The 21,503-nt window shown below is 43.0% G+C and overlaps 1 protein-coding gene across 1 annotated transcript in view; it reads left to right on the forward strand.

Moving 5' to 3' along the window:
* The window catches only part of SYNJ2BP (synaptojanin 2 binding protein), a 38,023-nt gene extending 20,752 nt beyond the window's left edge, over nucleotides 1–17,271 (forward strand). The window contains exons 2-4 of the mRNA XM_069731603.1: nucleotides 3,876–4,012; nucleotides 4,986–5,081; nucleotides 10,192–17,271. Of these exons, the coding sequence (XP_069587704.1) occupies nucleotides 3,876–4,012; nucleotides 4,986–5,081; nucleotides 10,192–10,335 (377 nt within the window). The 3' untranslated portion in view covers nucleotides 10,336–17,271. The remainder of the gene's footprint in view (nucleotides 1–3,875; nucleotides 4,013–4,985; nucleotides 5,082–10,191) is intronic.
* The last annotated feature ends 4,232 nt before the right edge of the window (nucleotides 17,272–21,503 follow it).

Genomic DNA, 21,503 nt, shown 5'->3' on the forward strand with positions numbered 1-21,503 from the left:
ATACTCATGGTATGGGATCGACGTCGTTCCACATTAGACAAGAGGCTAGAGCTATCAATGAAGACAAGAAGATCACTACGATGGTGGATCCAGGACTACAATCTAAAAAAGGGCATCCCTTGGATATCAACCCCTTGTGTGATAATCACCACAGATGCAAGTCAGTGGGGATGGGGAGCGCACCTGGAAGGAAAATTCTTTCAGGACAAGTGGCCCGAGGAGATCAGTCAGATGTCGTCAAATTACAGAGAATTATACGCAGTCTGGGAAGCTCTCAGAAGAAACCGTTCACGCCTAAAGGACAAACATGTAAAAATCCTATCCGACAATGTAACAGCGGTATCCTTTTTGAGGCATCAGGGAGGTTCCAAACACAAAGCGCTTCAAGGTCTAGCGCAGAGAATATTTGCCTGGGCAGAAGACGTTGTCTTATCTATAACAGCAGTGCATCTAGAAGGGTCACAGAACATACTAGCCGACTATCTAAGCAGAAAGAAAGTTTCTCCAACCGAATGGGAACTAAGTCAAGAAATGTTCCAAATTCTTTGCCACCGTTGGGGAACGCCCAGGATAGATTTATTCGCCACAAGGAAAAATTCAAAGGTTCCCAGATTTTATTCCCTCAACCCTCTAGACATGCCGGAAGCAGTCGACGCCTTAAGTCAAGCATGGAGCGAACCTCTGTCTTACGCATTTCCACCAATAGCACTAATTCCAGTAGTGCTCAGGAAGATTCAGGAAGACCAGGCAACAGTGCTGACGATTGTACCATTCTGGCCAAAGAGAAGTTGGTTCCCATTGTTGGGGGCCATGGCAACGGAAGACCCTATCATACTCCCGTTATGGAAGGATATAATTCATCAAGGGCCTGTTTTACACCAAAACCCGGAGAGACTGCATCTGTCAGCATGGATCCTGAGAGGGACATCTTGAAATCCAGAGGTCTTTCAGATGAAGTAATTACAACCATCCAGGCTAGTAGGAAGCCTGTCACCTCTGCCATCTACCTCAAAATCTGGAAAAAATTTTGTATGGGAGGTGGCGGGTCAGCTGTGATTCCGGGGGTCTTAGATGTTCCTAGAGTCTTAAAATTCTTACAGGCAGGCTTTGACTTGGGGCTCAGGCCAGCTACAATTAAAGTCCAGATCTCGGCCCTTAGTACTTTTCTGGATTATCCATTAGCTTGCCACCCCTGGATAATCAGATTTGTGAGGGCTATCCAAAGATTACGGCCTACCTTGAGACAGCTAGCTCCCACATGGGACTTAAATTTAGTCCTTAGGTCTCTTTGTAAAGATCCCTATTCTCTAGAGGAGAACATGCCTATTTCAGTTCGTACCTGGAAGACGGCCTTCCTAGTAGCGATTACAACAGCTAAACGCGTAGGGGAGATTCAGGCTCTATCAATTAAGGATCCATATCTTCAAGTCAGAGAGGATCATATAATCCTAAAATTAGACCCAGCTTTTATTCCAAAAATAGCTTCAGCAAAAAATCGAGATCAGGAAATAATTTTACCTTCCTTTTGTGAGAACCCTTCTAATGAAAAAGAACAGGCTTTACACTCCCTGGATGTTAGGCAGGCAGTATTAAACTATCTAGAGGCCACTAGCTCCTGGAGGAAGGATTCTAATCTTTTTATCCTATTTGGAGGTAAGAATAAAGGTAAAAAAGCTTCCAAGGCGTCTATAGCTAGATGGATTACTACTATAATTTCAAAAGCCTACGCATCAGAAGGGATAGCGTGCCCAACAGGGATTAAAGCTCACTCTACTAGGGCTGTTTCAGCATCATGGGCTGAGCGAGCAGGAGCGTCACTAGATCAGATTTGCAAGGCAGCAACTTGGGCCAGAGTAAACACGTTCTGTAAGCACTATAAGCTAGACGTAGTAGCAGCTCAGCAGACGTCTTATGGGAGGAAAGTTCTCCAAGCAGTTGTCCCACCCTAAACGTAGTTTTCTTTGGTATTCTCCAATGTGCTGTCAGGGGGACGTCCTGGAAAATGGGTATTATTACCTACCGATAATTCGGTTTCCAGGAGTCCATCCTGACAGCACCGTTATTTCCCCCCCTATGCATGCCAGTTCATATGCTGTAATATGTTTGGTCAAAAAAAGTTTTCAAAAGTATATCTATCCATGGTGTGGTACTTGTCAAAACACTGAGGGAAAGGGGGTGGAGTGGGACCTTTTAACCTCTCGTGTTGTGTTTCCTGTCCCTGCAAGGAGGAGGAGGACGTCCTCCAATGTGCTGTCAGGATGGACTCCTGGAAACCGAATTATCGGTAGGTAATAATACCCATTTTTTTTTTTACCAATTATATGGTGCCCAGTCCGTGGAGGAGAGTCTCCTCTCCTCCACCCTGGGTACCAACTGCACATGATCTGCTTACTTCCCGCATGGTGGGCATATTCCCATGCGGGAAGTAAGCGGATCAATGCATTGCTAGGTGTGCGGAATCCCCGCGGTTCCGCACAAAGAATGAACATGCTGCGTTTTTTTCTGGAATGCGATTCCGCTCAGGAAAACAATGCAGCATGTGCACAAAAAATGCGGAATGCATTCTATTAAATAAGATGCTTAACGTGAGCGTTATTTTCACGGTTTTATAGCGAAAAACCACAAAAAATCTGCTTTTCCTCGGTACCATATATGACCTCTACTATATGCTTTCTGCCTGAAAAGAACAGTGTAAGGCTATGTGCACACGTTCAGGAATTCATGCAGAAAATTCCTGAGAATTCCGGACATTTTCTGCATGAAATCCGCAAGAAAACCGCATGCGTTTTTGCCGCGGTTGTGACGCGTTTTTTCCGGACACTTCCCAATGCATTTTGGAGTGGGAAATCCGCAGAAAAACCGCAAAAAGATAGAGCATGTCCGGATTTTGTGCGGTATGCTTTTTTTTTGCAGAAAAAAACGCATCATGTACACAAAACATCCGGAATTCATTCTAAATGATGGGATGCTTATTGTATGTGGTTTTTTTGCGGTTTTATAGCGTTTTTATCGGGAAAACCCGCGAAAAAACCGCAACGTGTGAACACAGCCTAAGGGTAAGTTCACACAGGGCGTTTTTGCTGTGGTTTTTTTGTGCTAATTTTCAGCTGCTTTTTACAATACCAGCAAAGCCTATGAGATTTCAGAAATCTCATACACACACATTGGTTTTTTGTTTGATCAGTATTTTGTGCTTTGCTGTGTCTTTTGGACATAGAGCATGTCACTTTCAGCGTTTTTGCTGCGTTTTTCACCCATTGACTTGAATAGGTGTTGAAAAAAACACAGCAAAAACGCAGGTATCATTATTTGCTGTGTTTTTGCTGCTGAAAATCCAAGGACATTAGCATGGACAAAGAGGAAAAAAAAGTAACAAACACACCTAAACCTGCGTTTTTGGCGCAGCTTCTTTACTGCCAAGTTGATCAGATTTTGCTGCAAAAAAAAAAAGCAGCAAAAATGCCCTGTGTGAACTAAGGCTACGTTCATATTAGCGTTCCGCTAATGTGCGTCGCTGTTGCGTCGGCGACGCAGCGGCGACGCGCCCCTATGTTTAACATAGGGGACGCGTGCGTTTTTTTGGTTGCGTTTTTCGACACGTGCATCGTTTCCGACGCTAGCGTCGGACGCAAGAAAATGCAACAAGTTGCATTTTTCGTGCGTCCGATTTTCGTCAAAAACCGACGCACGCGTCGCAAAACGCAGCGTTTTTGCGCGCGTTTTTTGTGCGTCGAGCGTTGCGTCGCCGACGCACCGGCGCGCAACGCTAATGTGAACGTAGCCTAACCCTTACTATGTGTGTTATTCATGTAAAATCTTGCATGAGGCAGCTCTTAGACGCAGGCAGCTCATCCTTATTTCCTTTCTTTCCGTAGGTCTGGGGTTTAATATTGTGGGTGGCACAGACCAACAATATGTCTCACATGATAGTGGCATCTATGTCAGCAGCATCAAGGAGGGAGGAGCTGCTGCGGTTGATGGCCGGCTGCAGGAAGGAGACCGGATCTTGGAGGTAAGGCCCGGAGCGATCCGCCTGCTGCTGTTCTCTGCTTCACCTCTGTTCTCATAATTATTTTAACTGTTTACTTAAGCAAGAAAATTCTCATAAATAGGGGCTTGGCCAGGATACGTTCCCGTGCGCCAGCCCTCCGGGTACTACTGGTATCGCCATGCACAATGCCCAGGTGTGAACTGCCGACAAGAATGTATATGGGTCTCATAATCTGTGTGTGGCTCATTCACTTATTAAACGAATACCTACAGCTATGGAAACCTGTTCTGTTACTTTCTTTTTTTTATTCGTGGAAGTGGTGGTTTGCAAATTAGTGTTATTAAAAATAATCATTTGCCTTTTTTTTTTCTTTTTTTTTTATCGAGTTTCTTTTTTTATTTTTACTTGTGATGTTAATAGATGCGTTTTTGTTCCAAACTCTTCCGAATGTCGCATACGTTTCACGACTTTAATGGTGATACCTTGGTTGATATCTGTCTAGTGGTTGTTTGTTTAATCTTTATTTTCAGTTTGTAGTTAATGATGTGCTCGGGGCGGCCTGTGGGGGGTGCTCTCATTAGGTATTCAGCAGTATGGCTTCTGATAGGTTACTACCCCTAGTTTACATACTGAATATAATATGGTTTGAAAAACAAAATAAAAAAATCACCTCCAGCAGAAGCCCACCCCCCCACAGGCCGCCCAGAAGCACGAGCATGTCATTAACTCAAAACTGAAAATAAAGATGAAACTGCAACCACAAGACGGATTTAATCAACCAAGGTATTATTGTAATCTGTATAACTGCACCAACCTGACACTGTCTGTAGGTTATTCAGCACAATCCTGCTGACAGGTTCCCTTTAACTCCAGAGTGGCATTTGCCCCTTGGTACTCTCCTAAAGATACTTGCAAAGGGGCTGTAAAATGTCTTTGGCATAGACGATTTGTATTAAACAATATATTTATAGAATTAATTTTCCTTTCTGCTCAGATAAACGGTACTAAACTAGAAAATCTCTTGCACAAGATGGCTGTGGACCTCTTCAGGAACTCTACTGACCCTGTGGTGCTAAAAGTCCAACATCAGGTCTGTGCCATTAATTGCTCTACGTCATAGTCTTCAGCTATGCATGTGTTATATGTAGATTATTCCTTCCTGAACTATTTCTGTGTTGTGCAACTTTGGACATAAATTGTCCATTGTGTTTTTGGCTGGAGAAAAGGTACTTCATGTGCCAGCAAAGTCCAGAGCTTCAGGGCCCCACCGTCACATCTGAGCAACATAGTCACTGGTTAGGATCTCGGGTCACCCTTTTTTGCCTAAGCTTCTGCTTCTCTGTCCACTCCCTATATGTTCACAAAAAGCATTGGGCCTGATTGCCAAAATGATGGCCCCCACTCACCATTGAGGGCTCTGAAGAGGATGCATGGCAAGCAGTGTGCCAGTGTCTCCCCTCCGCATGAGATTGCACGGTCTATGTATGTATAAACTTTATATAAAAAAGAAGCTGCCCTTAGTACTACGCCAAAACTTTACCATATATGAAACATCATCTTTAGTTTTTCCAGCAGACAAGTTACATAAAGTTGACACTCGGTCTGAGGGACTAGTTGACCAGAGGTCCCATTGCTGGCTTGCACTTCCTCTATGGTAAGTGCCATTGTCACCTATCAACTCTTCGGCTCACAACCATTCTTTTCACAAGCCCAGTTTATTCTTCTTTCAGCCCATTTGGCTGAGACTGCAGGAATCACCGGTCTGGATTTAACCTGTAGTCCACGAGTTTAGTACCCCTGGTCTAGGAGTAGTGGGGTCCAAAAAAGGACAAGTAGAGCACCAAGGTGCTAGGTAAAATATTGATCTTCATTCCTTGGTCCTGTAACTGGGGCCAGGGTGGTAGCCGTACCGAGGGATTGCTGCTGCTTCCTCATCACACCCTGACTCTCCGCTACAGAAATATCATGTCCATTTTGTGGTGTGCTGTGTGTCAAGTAGTTCACCCACCTGTGAGTCAGAATCCTTCACAGCATACAGGGCTCCAATCCGTCGCAGACACACAAATGTTATCAAAGTCCCGCTTCATTTTAAGTAAAACTTTACTTAACTCGTGCATCTTCATAACCGTTACAGTCCATCCATTTTCCCAATACATGAGTAATCCATCTCCTGCGTTTTCCCTGGTCTGCTTCCTCAGCTTTTCTTCTTTCACCGTGGCTCCCAGGCCCGCAGCTTCCTGAACCATCCAGCTAGCTGATACTGAGTGCTCCCCGTCCACTTTCCCCATCTTGAGTGAAAATTCAGGTTGCCTCCGCAATTCCTGTTCGGACCAGAAGTCCCGGACATCACGGGAGGTAACCCACAGACTAGCCACTGATTCTTCCAGGCTGCCTCGCTCTCTTAACTCTACACTGTTGCTCTGTTCAGCTTTCTCTCACAACTCCTTCTAGAACAATTCTCCTCACACAGCTTTAGCTCCTCCCACTAATGCAAAATTACCTCAGGAAGGCGCTCTCCCTGCCACTACACTGGCTCCGCCCCTTTCTCAACTGTCACTACTGACTGAAACCAGTTCTCAACACAATCTAATCTTACTCTACAGCGCCCCCTTAACACTAACCCACAACTACACTGCCATAACCCTTACCAATGCTGACCTACCACTGCCTCTGACTGTCCCTATTCGTGTCCCTAACAAACAGATATCAGAACAGTGTCAGCCCTTATCATATTAAACAGTGTCAACTATCATAAACTACACAGGGCACACAGCAAACACAAAACATACCCAGTTTCATTAGGTAGGCATGCACAGGAATGCAGGGCTCAAACCAGCCACCTGCACACCCCCTTACAGTCCTATGAGTAAAACCATATTTAACTTGTTTTCTGAAAACCCCTATAATGTACGTCTGCATGGAAGCGATTAAAAAAAAAAAAAAAAAAAAAAAAGCAAAAATGCTGCCAATTACTTTACAGAAACGTTGTGGATTTTACTGCATGCCGATTGTAGGGTCCAGCGGAGTCTGAGGACCCCTTTAATATAAGGAGAAATCATATGTGGCTGGTTCTTTGCTCCTTTCATAGTAATCATTAAAAAAAACAAAGGATGCCAACTAGCATAAATGTCACCATACAGAGGCAGCCATTTGTCCCAATATTACGTATCTGCCGTTTAGGAGTCCGGAAGGGGTCGGTGACCACCTCTGTGGGGGCTGCATTGTCATTTTCTTGATTTGGGGGGGATGGGGAGAAACCAGAATAACTAATTATACATGTAAATGCTTTACGATGGATATATTGTGACTTGTTTGTTGCCATAGAAACAGAATTGATCTGGGTTTATCCATTAATGATGGATGGCAGCAGATGTATTCTACCTCCTGGTGTCGGCCATTGTTCTCTGTAGACAAATGCGAGCTGTCAGGTTTCGTTCTCTCCCCTCGTCTTGCCTGGTGAATTCCTCTAGCAGCCGAGCAGGATGCCTGTTCCAGTCTGCAGCCTCTGCGTTCTTGCTCCTTGTAACCCCTGGCTGAGGCTCGGCTTCAGGATCTGCTGCACAGATAGATGTACACAAGCCACTGCACGGATTATCATACCAGTGAGGATGGAAATGAGTCGTTATAGCAGATGAACTCCATTTGGAGAAGCTGCCGGTTTGCCCTTCAGTTAGTGGTGTCAGCTCCACGCTTCTCTCATGGGATCGCGAGCTCTGCTCTACAGCATAAAAAAAATATTTCTTACCTACAACTTGGTGCCAGGGAGAAATAAGTTTCTTCTCCTCCATACCGGAAGCTCATAATTACAGCGTCCTAGTGCAGATTTTGGGATGAATAAATCAATATATTCTCTTGTCCTTAGATATGAACCTAAAATGGTTTCCAACAATGAGATGTATTTATAGCCATCTTGACCGTATTTCTTCTTGTTGCGCTTCTTCCTAGCGAGGAATATAAAGTCTGTCACTAGTGGCTATTAAAAGGGTTTTCTCGTCACCGTAACGGCGCATTCAGACAACCGTATAAATAGGACTGAGACCCATCCGCAATGCATGGACCTGAGCATGGCTCTCCTGACCCGAGCGTGACAGCGTCATGTATTTCTTTGAAGCTGTCCCACTCGGGTCGGGAGATCCACTGGCAGTCCGATCTCGGACTGATTTTATAAGTGACTAGATGGCAGCCCGATTCTAAAGAATCGGGAGTCTAGAATCCATATATACTTTATTTATTCAAATGTAAGAATAATACAATTAATAAATAATCAGAAAGAACAAAAAATGGCTGCACTTACCAGCTCTTGACAATTCTTGTTATTTAAGAAATTGCTGGGCAATAATGGACAATGTCCTTATGTGGCAAATAATAGAGCAATATACCCAATGTGGCAAAGAAGAGGTTAATAAACGGCAGTCTCTCAGTATAACAGTCAGTGAATAATAGGCAGTATATGGAGAAAACGCCAAACAAAAGTTCAAAATTGGTGTGAAAATGTCACTGAACCACTTCACAACTAAATATATATAGTTTTGGTAAATGGTATTATCATTTTTTTGACGAAATTCGGCAGGAGCTTGAAGAGCAACGTCACTGGGCCCGCCTCCACGCAGTAGAAACTTGCTGTGAGGTAAAAATTCAAAAATCACACCAAAATGGCAGGCGGAGTGTGTCACAGTACGGCACGTTTCTGATTAGTCGCTCGCAGCAGTCGCTCACACTGGACACTGTTGACGTCGCTTAGCTCCGGACATTAGCTCCGGACAGGAAGTTGGCACAAATTGCAGGAAGTAGTATTTTAGGCAATTATATATTAGATGACCTATTGCCATAATAGACCATCGCTTACTGACTGCTGGGGGGAAGGGGGAGGACTGTCCTCCAGGCCCCACATTGTTCCTTACAAAGAACCTCCTTTAGGGTATGTTCACACGTTCCTGATTTCCATCCTTTTTTTTTCAGGACTGTTTTTTAAAAAACTGCAGCTCTTGGCAGAAAACGCAGGTCCTTTTTTTGGTCCTTTTTTTTTGTGCTTTTTTGATGCGTTTTTTGATCCTTTTTTTTATGCAGTTTTCTATGCAGAGTCTGTGTGTTTTCTAGGCAGTTTTTTAGGGTTAAAATGGCTGAAAATACCCTAACCCTATTCTAACCTTAGTGGAAAAAAAAAATTCTTAGTTTTTTTTTATTGTCCCTACCTATGGGGGTGACAAAGGGGGGGGGTGTCATTTACTATTTTTTTTTATTTTGATCACTGAGATTATATCTGTGATCAAAATGCACTTTGGAACGAATCTGCCGGCCGGCAGATTCGACGGGCGCACTGCGTATGCGCCCGCCATTTTGCAAGATGGCGGCGCCCAGGGAGAAGACGGCCGGACGGACACCGGGACGCTGGGTAAGTATAAGGGGGGAGATTAGGGCACGGGGGGCATCGGAGCACTGGGGGGGGGGCATCGGAGCACGGGGCGGTGGGATTGGAGCACGGGGGGGCAGCCACACTCCGCCCACGCACTTCCGCCCGCTTCCCCGCACTTCCTGCTGCAGCGGTTCTGCACCACAAACCGCAGTAAAACCTGCAGATATTTTTTTCATCTGCGGGTTTTACTGCGGGTTTGACCTCACAATGGAGGTCAATGGGTGCAGAACCGCTGCGGCTCCGAAAAAAGAAGTGACATGGTACTTCTTTTTTCCCGCAGCTATTCAGCGCGGCTTTTTTTTTTTATTTTCCGCATTGTGGGCACAGCAGTTCCTGTTTTCCATAGGGTACAATGTAATGTACCCTGCATGGAAAACGGCTGCGGACCCGCAGTGGGAAAATCGCGGCAATTCCGCATGAAAAAAAGGATCGTGTGAACATGGCCAAAGAGTTGCATCATGCAGTATCAACTGGATCCCCCCTGATTTGGGATCTGCTCCCACCTATGGTGAAGATGACAGTGTAAGTGGAAGCCCCTGTAAGGCCGAAGCCATCTCCTATTGATCTATCTTAGTGTTGTTCTGGTGCAGGACCAGGAACCCCAGCTAAATCCTGGATACTTGTCATGGGGTTAGGAAGTCAAGAGCCACACACAAGACATTGCTTGCCACATCGTGGTCGCTCTTCTGGCTTATGTTTAGGATCCAGGGTGTTTTTACTTTTTGAGCATATGTAATGTATTTGCACCATTTAATATATCCATTATTTTTTTTTTTTTTTTTCCCAGAATCATCTAAATGGCCCTCTGGGAAGTAGAAGTGATAGAGACTCTGAAGGGACCTCGCTGGCGGTAATCGTGGTGCCCGTACTTCTAGCAGCTGTGGCCATCTATGCATTTGTCAAACTTCGACAGCGTGCAGCGCGATTCTGAAAAAACAAACAAAAAAAAAACCAACAAAGCCAAAGTGTGAATGTACTAAGAAGACAAACTAATACAACTCTACCTACGTGCGCGATCTCCCAAAATACCTCCACAATGTACGCTGCCTATTTAATCGCTTGAAGTGGGCACAGGAATATTTGAGTACAATCATTCTGGCATTCTAGTAGATGTCATATGCTCCTGTCCTAATAATTCATTGTAAAAAAAAAAAAAAGTTATTTTTTATATATATATATAGAATATAAATCACGTCCATGTATACGTTTTATTTTTTTTGTTTTTTTTTTTAATTTACTTTCTCCCTTAGGAGTGTGGTGGTTGGGCCCTTTACTATGAGGTACAGTATGTGCTTTTTATTTCTTGGACTCCAAAAGAAAGGATAGAAGATCTATTTTGTAGGAAACAGTCTTCCTATAGGAAGTTGAGCATTATTTAATCTTTCCACGAGCAACGAGTCAGAAGCGGTAAACTCCGCCCCCATGACTTCTGCTCTGAAAAGTCATGATTACAGGAAAGTGAGACTTTCTTGGTTTTCATATGTGGCCAGTTATGTTCAAGTGTCCTTGAGGAGAAAGTTCAGGAGGAGACTTTTAAGAGCGCCTGTCCTGGTGATGGGTTCCCCCTTACTACACTACTGTGCCATACCAAATTTCCAGTGTAAAGACTAATCCCCTCTCTGGAGGCTGCAGGCAGCATTCTCAGATTGTACTTTCCCTAGAATATGTAGGTTTTCTTATGTGCTAGGAAGGAATTTGTTAATCCTGGACGGTCAGCAGCCTAATGATGTGGTTATTCAATGGCCACCGCTCTTAAAGGGACACTGTCACCTGAATTTGGAGGGAACAATCTTCAGCCATAGAGGCGTGGTTTTTGGGTGTTTGATTCACCCTTTCCTTACCCGCTGGCTGCATGCTGGCTGCAATATTGGATTGAAGTTCATTCTCTGTCCTCCGTAGTACATGCCTGCGCAAGGCAAGATTGCACCTTGTGCAGGCGTGTACTACAGAGGACAGAGAATGAACTTCACTCCAATATTGCAGCCAGCGGGTAAGGAAAGGGTGAATCAAAAACCCCGCCTCCATGGCTGAAGATTGTTCCCTCCAAATTCAGGTGACAGTGTCCCTTTAAGAGTGAGGAGAGCACCTGATGCACTTTAAGCTTAAGAGCAACCTGCCATTACATTTGGGTATACCAGAATGCAATGGTGCAGCCAGGCTCTGATTCGTGCTGCCTGTAGCTTGGCCGTCATGAATCTAACGACAAGTTATCTTTTAAACCTGATCTGTCACCATTCCTAAATACTAGTATTCTCCATAAAAAAAAAAAAAAATTGTGGATCATTATTTCTTGGATTTGTGTTGCGCCACGTCCCTCTGTTGCTCCTCCTGATAAATGGACGTGAACATTTACCGTGTGAAAAGGGCGTGTCCCTGTAGAATGCAGCTACGCCAGCATTGACGTGCGCAAGGACACACCCCCAACATGTATCACCCATTTGTCCATGTATTCTTACTTTTCGAGGAGGAATAACCGAGGAACGTCACATCAGAGTTATAAGAAGTTGCGAGGAATACAAGCATTTAATTAAACAGACAAACCAGGAGTGTTGATATTTATAATAATAATAATTTTTATTTATATAGCGCCAACATATTCTGCAGCGCTTTACAAATTATAGAGGGGACTTGTACAGACAATAGACATTACAGCATAACAGAAATACAGTTCAAAACAGATACCAGGAGGAGTGAGGGCCCTGCTCGCAAGCTTACAAACTATGGGGAAAAGGGGAGACACGAGAGGTGGATGGTAACAATTTCCTCTTTAATACACTATTAAGTCTTATTTATTACAGTGAACCCAATAAAAGACACCTAATCTTTGATATTTTAACCTTTAATCTTATTTGACGCCCTTATCTTGCTTGCAGCTCATAGTATTAATTTCTTGGATCGTGAGGAGCGATTATCTGTATAGGGCCTCATTCACACTAGCATATACATAGTCAGTATTTTTAAGCTAAAGTGGAACATGACCGTATAATGGATAGATTGGGATCGCCTCATGGTTTTGTCTCCCCAATTCTAATGCAAAAGATTGACCGAAACCTGCCAGTGAGGTCAAATTAAAGTAACTCTTTTTTATTTACTTTTTTCCCCCCTTCTTTTGTAATAAAAAAAAATATAAATTTTAGTTATTTTGACGGTTTCCACTAGTTTTTGGGAGTTTTTGCATAAAATATTGATGTTCATTAAAGGAGTATTCTGGCCTTAACAAGTGATAGGGGCTGACTTGTAATATCACAGCAGTAGTTCACAATGATTTGCAATATCACAGCAGTAATACACAAATCCTAGCGATATGCCTTCACTTGCTATTACTGGAATACCCCTTTAAGTTATTAAGCCCATGGAAAATTACTGACTGGCGACATTCCTCTGTTTTTATTTCTCTATTATTTCACTGTAGCATTACCCAGCTTGTTCTTCACCATCCATAGACTTGATATCATTGCTGCCCAGCCATCTTCATGCCGCCGGGCACGGCTAGAATGCAGCAGATGCCCCTATTTAGCTTGTGAATGTTCTCCCCACTCCCTCTTAATGGTTTGTCTCCCAAATAATACTTTGTGCCTTTTTGTTTCCTGATATTGGTGCCTTGTAACAGGTGTATGAACATCTGAAGCTTTACTATATGTTCTCAGCAATTAGTCACTGTAATGACGTTCCTTCTAGTTTTTTGGTTGGTGCGTTCAAGGTTAATCCCATCTTGTATAAATACCTTTCAGCCATTGAAGAATGAAAAGTTATATACTTATACTTTCACTATTCACTGTCAGCAAGCAGAGATCGTTGCAATGTTGACGTTTAAAAACAAATGTATGTTATAAATTTCCTGGACTTTTATTTTTCAATGATTAGCCGGGCATCTGTTCCCGGGATGGTGGAGTCCTCCCTGGAACAGATCCAATGCCTTGTAGCGGAGCTAGGAACAAGGAAGATAAGGCCAAATTCAGACGTCCGTGTATGATGGACCGTAATCCGCGGAGGGGCCGCTGGTCTCACTGGATTCTTACAGCCTCGTTTATGCCTATGAAGCTGTCAAGTTCCAGTCAGGAAACCCATGGACAGTCCTTGCATTGTGGTCCATATTTGGACCGTGATACACGGACATCTGAATGAGCGCTCTTTCTTAGGGGTCATCCAGACGACTGTGCAAATCGATCTGATCACTGGCTGTGGGTCTCCCAACTATGTATTGAAATCACTGATCGGACGATTTGCATGGATGTCTGCATGAGTGCTTACACATATGCATGAAGGAGTAATAGGAGTTTCTGCACTGATGCTCGGTGTCCATTGAGACATCGGGTGGCACACCAGTGCATGGGACGCTGCAGGAAACTGCATACCCCATGGCAGTATCATGTTGTCTAACTCTTAAAGGTGTACATGTCATTTCATCAGAATATTAAATAAATATATAGGCTTCTAGCTCTGGTGCTTCTTTATTATATCTTGACTGTTTTTGGAGCAGACACCTGGCTTATTTTCATAGAGCCCCTAAGCTGCTGCATATTTACAAGTCATCCACTCTGCTCAGGATCGGTAAACTCCCACTGAAAATCTGCCAGGACTGTACAAGTTGTAACTTCTGCCCCTTACAACAGTGACCAATTATATGCCAGCCCGAAAAAGAAACCCTTCTGCTCTGTATTCTCGTATATGGTTTAGACAGGAGAGATGGAGATAACGGCCAGCCGCACAGTGAGAACCAGAAAGATGGAGGGAACAGCCAGCAGCACAGTGAGAGAGCAGAGCTGGAGCTAACGGCCAGCATTACAGTGAGAGAGCAGAGCTGGAGCTAACGGCCAGCATTACAGTGAGAGAGCAGAGCTGGAGCTAACGGCCAGCATTACAGTGAGAGAGCAGAGCTGGAGCTAACGGCCAGCATTACAGTGAGAGAGCAGAGCTGGAGCTAACGGCCAGCATTACAGTGAGAGAGCAGAGCTGGAGCTAACGGCCAGCATTACAGTGAGAGAGCAGAGCTGGAGCTAACGGCCAGCATTACAGTGAGAGAGCAGAGCTGGAGCTAACGGCCAGCATTACAGTGAGAGAGCAGAGCTGGAGCTAACGGCCAGCATTACAGTGAGAGAGCAGAGCTGGAGCTAACGGCCAGCATTACAGTGAGAGAGCAGAGCTGGAGCTAACGGCCAGCATTACAGTGAGAGAGCAGAGCTGGAGCTAACGGCCAGCAGCACAGTGAGGATATGTTCACACGTCCGGATTTCTTGCAGAAATTTTCCTGACAAAAACCGGACATTTCTGCCAGAAATCCGCATGCGTTTTTGCCGTGATTTTAACGCATTTTTGGTGCGTTTTTTTTGTGCGTTTTTTTTTTTTTTTTTTCCAAATGCATAGAATTGCGGGAAAAACGCAGAAAATCCACAAATAATGAACATGCTCTTTTTTTTTTTTTTACCGTGATGCGTTTTTTTCACTGAAAAAAACACATCCATGTGCACAAAACATGCAGAACGCATTCTAAATGATAGAATGCATAATGTATGCGTTTTTAATGAGTTCTTATAGCGTTTTTTAGCGCGAAAAAACCTGAACGTGTGCGCACAGCCTGAGAGAGGAGAGCTGGAGATAACAGCCAGCAGCATAGTGAGAGGAAAGATAGCGACAACAGCTGCAGCACAGTGAGAGAGGAGAGCTGGAGAGAACAGCCAGCAGCACAGTGAGAGAGGAGAGCTGGAGAGAACAGCCAGCAGCACAGTGAGAGAGGAGAGCTGGAGAGAACAGCCAGCAGCACAGTGAGAGAGGAGAGCTGGAGAGAACAGCCAGCAGCACAGTGAGAGAGGAGAGCTGGAGATACAAGCAACACAATGAGAACCAGAGATGAAAGATGGAGGTAACCGCATAGTGAGAGAGGAAAGATTATCTGAGAAACAGCAGCATGTATGACTGTATGTTATTAGACAGTCAGTAAAATTTTCAGATGGCTAATGCTAAAAGAAGTTTACAGCTGTACTAGGAAATACACAGAATGGAAGAGTTGGTGGTGATCGTACAACAGCTGACTTGTTGACCGTGCAGAGAACAGGGAGAAGGACTGTAAATTAATGGTGCATAAAAGGCAGATCCCCATATCTCCATGCTCCTGGTACAGTTAGTGGAAGCAAGGCATCGCCATCTCTGCTACTAGAGACCAATTTGAGACTGGGAACTGCAAGTTACAGAGGAGGGAGACACCCAGTGTACCAAACTTTAGTGCATTTTTACTGGGGTAAAACATTTTCTGTAAATGAAATGATTTTCAATTTGATTGTTAATTGAAGACAAGTTTATTGACGCAACAGTGACCATTGAAGTGCAACATTTCTTGATAGTACAGTCTCAGCCTAAGTGAGTCATTAATATCAGAGAGGAGGACTTGCTTCGACAAGTAGGGGCAAAATGCTCACATCTTACCTGTCCTGTGGACTTGTTCAGGGGATAATATTTCTGGGATTTTTGTATATTAGACCTATTTCTACCTTACTGACGTTTTTCAGATCGTTTCCATACTACTGTTGAAGCTGAGATACAGAGTTTGTAATTGGACGAGTGCCACCGAGACTTGTACAAAGGTGCCGTATTATGGCTTAATGTTGTGATGTCTGTATTCATATTATGTAACAATGGCTCATAAAGCAAGAAAACAAACGAGCAAATGAATGCTTCCTGCTGCCATCCACATTGATTTTTCATAGTGTTAGATATCAGAGATAAATAGGCAAATGTGAATATACATACTAAAAGCTGAATGTGCCAATCCAGTAAATCTAGACCCCCCCTCCCCCTCAACGATTGAGCGAAAGCTGCCGGACTATAAATGGCCATTTTTGTTTGGATCCAATTTTTGTAAAATTTCGTTTGATGTCTGCCCTAGTTTTCTTTGCTGTCATGAGTATTATGTAAGGCTCTGAAACTAAAAGGCCGAGGGGTATGGCTCCTCTATGGAGTCTCCCAATGTTGGATTAAAACTGAATTTTTATCTCGACTAACATTGAATCGGCAATCTCCACTTGTTTCAGCTCGTAAATAACATACAGTATAAACAAAATAAAAGATGGACACTGGAAACCCTTACTAAAGAATGTTATCACGGTTCTCTTTTTGTAAAAATTTTACTTAAATAGGTTGGCCACTCCTTTTTGATTCATTGCCTATCCTAAGAGTGCAGTTAGCTGGCCGTATAAATCGGACTGAGGAACACACGGCATGGAGTCACCAAGCGTGACGGCTTCATGTATTTCTATGCAGCTGTCATGCTCAGGTCGGGAGAGCCGCCGGACAGTCCGTCCATTGCGTTACGATCTTGGTCCTATTTATACGTCTTTAAGGATCTGATCGGTGGTGCAACACCTGGCACCACCGCCCATCCTCTATCACTATCCTCTATCCTATAGTGGCCGCTGCCAGGTACTGCTGATCCTCTAACTATTCAAATTAATAGTATCCGCTACTATAGAATTGACAGAGCTGCTGTGTTCATCAGCATCTGAGAACTTCCAACCGTCACTAGTAACAGCTGATTGACGGGGGTACCGGGTGTAGTACCCACCACTGATCATATATTTTAGGATAGGCCATCAATTAAAAAAAAAAAAAAGTGTCCAACCCCTTTAACTGAAAAATAAGTATATGCATATTTAGAAATAATTGCACAGATGCTAAAACTTAAATTTGATGGCTATAGTTAGCCAAGAAATCAAATGGATGGCTTCTCACAATTTATGACTGTAAAAGACTTGTGATCAAGAAACTTCACTACTAAAATGGGTTCTTTTATTTGTAAAATTGTAGGAAATCTATACTTTGCTTGCGTCAAGACACTGCTGGTATGCAAAAATAATAAAATTGTACACTGAAGTAACTCGTGTATTTCTGACATCCTTCATTTGAAATTACATTTTCCTAATTTGACAAGAACTTTAGAGGCAAGTCGATATCTCTGTCTGAGTCTTCAATCTATACTGGCTAGGATTCTTTGCCGTGATTTTCCAGACATAATTTATCAGATTTTCCTTTACCGTTTTGACCGTACCATGGGAGACTGGCTCCATAACTCCATAAATCTTTCTGAATATTTTAAAGGTAATGAACACTTTAGAAGTAGAGTATATGATTTGTATGTATGGTAACTGTTACACTCAGTTTCAGTGTATAAACTAAAGGTAAGTTTCTTATCATCATCATCATCACTTGATTAACTTTAGGGCCCCAGATATGCAGTTTTCAACCTGATCCAAGTGTCAGGTTTTTTTTTTTCTGGGAGTGTCTCTATCAGTAATACATGCTGGATGTGAAGTTTGTGTGTATCCATCCATAGTACTGCTGCCTACATTAGCTGAAATTGCAGCACAATTTCTAATTCTAAGGGCTCATGCACATGGTCGTATTTTCTGTCGGAGTGCGATCTGACAAAATATCATACTAGTCAGACCAATGTTATTCTATGGGGCTGTGCACATTACAATACTCCGATCACTCGGCCATGCAAGTCAATGAGTCTGTGGAAACCATCAGACTGCAGTTGGATGTCAACTGAGTGCAGTCCGATTTCCACATACTGACAGAATGGAGACATTTTTTTTTCCCAAATCCAAGAGAATCAGATCACATTCTGATCAGAGAGTGATTTGCATAATCGGTGCAAATCTCTTGGGTGAGAGAATACACGGTTGTCTCCACCAAACCTAATGCTGAGAAAAAGGAGCGAGGAGCAGATAACACCATCAGAACTAAGCAGAAGCTCTACTGGAGTTGCAGCATTTTTACATATCATTTAACTAAATTAAGGACTTGCAAATAGTTTACGCCAGTAAAATGGTAGCAAATATTTAATGAAAACTATTCAGAAAGCTGCTTAATCTGTATACAGCGGGGAAAATAAGTATTTGGTACACTGTCGATTTTGCTAACTTTCCCATTTACAAAGAATGGAGAGGCTCAGTAACTTTTATTGTAGGTACACTTCAACTGTGGGAGACAGAACCTAAAAATAACCTAATATTGTATGATTTTTACATATTTCATGCAATAAAATGCAATTTAAGTATTTGATCACTTACCAACCAGCAAGAATTCTGGCTCTCACAGATGTTAGTTTTTCTTTAAAAAAAAACCCCTCCTACTCTGCACTCATTCCCTTTATTAATTGCACCTGTTTGAACTCAATTCCTGTGTAAAAGACACCTGTCCACACAACCACACTCCAACCTCTCCACCATGGCCAAGACTAAAGAGCTGTCTAAGGACAAAATTATAGACCTACACAAGGCTGGGATAGGCTACAGAACAAGGGGAAAGAGTTTGGTGAGAAGGGAACAACTGTTGGCACTATTAGAAAACGGAAGAAACACAAAATGACTCAATCTTCCTTTGTCTGGGGCTCCATGCGAGATCTCGCCTCGTGTGGTAAGGATGATGCTGAGAAAGGTCAAGAATGAACCCAGAACTACATGAGAGGATCTTGTCAATGACCTGAACAGAGCTGGGACCACCACAGTCTCAAACATTGCCGTTAGTAACCTACTACGCCGTCATGGATTAAATTCATGCAGGGCATGCAAGGTCCCCCTGCTCACTCCAGCACATGTCCAGAACCTTTTGAAGTTCACCAATGACCATCTGGATGATCCAGAGGAGGCATTGGAGAAGGTCATGTGGTCAGATGAGACCAAAATAGAACCTTTTGGTATCAACTCCACTCTCTGTGTTTGGGGGAAGAAGGATGAGTACAACCCCAAGAACACTGTCCCAACTGTGAAGCATGGTGGGGGAAACCTCATACTTTGGGAGTACTTTTCTTCAAATGGGACTGGATCACTGCAAGCTATTGAAGGGAGAATGGATGGGATCATGTACCGCAAGATTGTGGCCAACAACCTCCTTCCCTCAGTAAGAGCATTCAAGATGAGAATGGGTTGGGTGGGAGAACTTGCACAATCAGCAGTGTATCAAACTTATTTTCCCCACTGTAGGAAGCAAATTAACAATAAACTTTGTGAAGCTGGTAATAACCTTTAAGGCAAGGGATATCTTCCTACATTTAAAGTGTGCTCTCCTGATCTTCATATCTCACGCTGGTAATGCCCCCTTTAATATAAGCTCTGACTGTTCTCTCTAGCTAATTGATAAAAATTTTGAATAACGGACTCCCCATTATCCATTCAGACTTTTTTTGTGTATTTGCCACTTTTTTCTCCACCTGAAAGCCAATTCACTCCAATGAAGCTAAGCTACAATAACAGAAATATGGACAACATTCACATCAGTCCCTGTGTCCATAATGGCTTACAGTAATTTACTCAACTGAGAACTACACCTACTAGAGACAATTTAATCAGACCTGATCAATATGTTTGAAAGAAAAGCGAAGGTAACACAAAAAGAACATTAATCTCCATACGGATACTCTCCTTTGGGCTGATTTGTAACCAGAATGCCAGTGCTGGTTGGCAATAGTGGTAATCACCGTGATGCTCTTACTATAGTTCATACCATTTATACTATTTCAGCTCAAATAATTTTGAAGCATTGACAACCATACCAGTAGAGGATGACTCATTAAAAATAACCCAAAACACTGCACATTTTTACGTATCCACTTGTGAACTGATCACCAAATAATAAGACTACATTAAAAATTGTGGGATATTTGGCTTCTACAGTCTCTACGTAACACAGTACATAGCAGACGGCATAATGAAATGCCAGCCAAATTCATCAGTAAGCTCGTCTGATGGAACAGTTTTGTAACTTTTATTTTGTTTTTACTGGACCATCTTCTACATTGATTTAGAAATTAATGAAAGTTCATATTTTGTCTAGTCATAAATCTGCTCAGAACATCATTCAGAAGAAAGAAAAGGGTTGCAAACTCCGTTGTCAGATGAGCTGATGGATTTGACTGTTTATACATTCTGCAGACTGCTAAGTACTGTAACACACAGAGGCTGCAGAAGCAAAATAGTCCAAATTGTTTAAAAAAAAAAAACTAGTGCAAAAATGCTTTTTAGTAAAATTGTTATTTAAACATTAATGATTCCTCAGAAGGTGTCCATCCATCTTTGTTGCTTGGTTGCATAATAGTCGCCTCGAAACAAATGCAGAAGTGTCACTCAGTCTAAAAACAATCGTATTTTTTCTCTATCCAACACAAATATACATAGAGGATGCATGTAAGTATGAATTTGGAATAAATCACCAACAGTGTCACCAGCAAAATACACTCCCCTCCATTCTTCACATTGGGCACCAGGAGTAAAATCCATCCACTCACTTTTTAGTGTCTCATCTTTGTAAGCGGTACCAAACATCTAAACATTTTACTCTGATTACAGTACAGATTTCCACTGACCTAATGTCCGGTCTTTGCATTGCTTGGTTCAAACAAGTAACTTTTTGTTTGTGAATCCTTCTAGTGGCTTCTTTGCAGCAATTGATTCATAAAGGCCTGCTTCTTGCAGTATCCATTGGAAAGGTAATGTTGAAAAGTGTTGGTTACTTGATATCTCTCCGTCATTTATGAAGGCTGTTATCAGAAATGCAGTCAGTTTGAGGTTTCTAAAGGTACCGTCACATTAAGCAACTTACCAACGAGAACGACAGCGATCCGTGACGTTGCAGCGTTCTGGATAGCGATCTCATTGTGTTTGACATGCAGCAGCGATCAGGATCCCGCTGTGACATCGCTGGTCGTCGCTGAAAGTCCGGAACTTTATTTGGTCGTCAGGTCGGCGTGATTCGTCCTGTTTGACAGCAAAAGCAACAATGCCTGCACTGTTTTTCCATGGAGCGAACAACCAGTGAGAACGATAAGTACGTCACTGGATCGCTCCTGCATCGTTCTGCTGTTACAGTGTTTGACGTCTCCTAGCGACCTAAACAGCGACGCTGCAGCGATCGGCATAGTCTATATCGCTGCAGCATCGCTTAATGTGATGGTACCTTAAGACTAATGACCCTCATGAACTTATCCTCTGCAGCAGAAGTAATACTTGGTCTTCCTTTCCTCATGAGGACTAGTTTAATCCTAGTGATTGATGATTTTCGTCCCTGCCTATGGCCACCAGAGCAAGGCCACTGGGCCAAAGCACTGTG

The sequence above is a fragment of the Ranitomeya imitator genome, chromosome 1 (genome assembly GCF_032444005.1).
Source record: "Ranitomeya imitator isolate aRanImi1 chromosome 1, aRanImi1.pri, whole genome shotgun sequence".
Classification (NCBI taxonomy): Eukaryota; Metazoa; Chordata; class Amphibia; order Anura; family Dendrobatidae; genus Ranitomeya; species Ranitomeya imitator.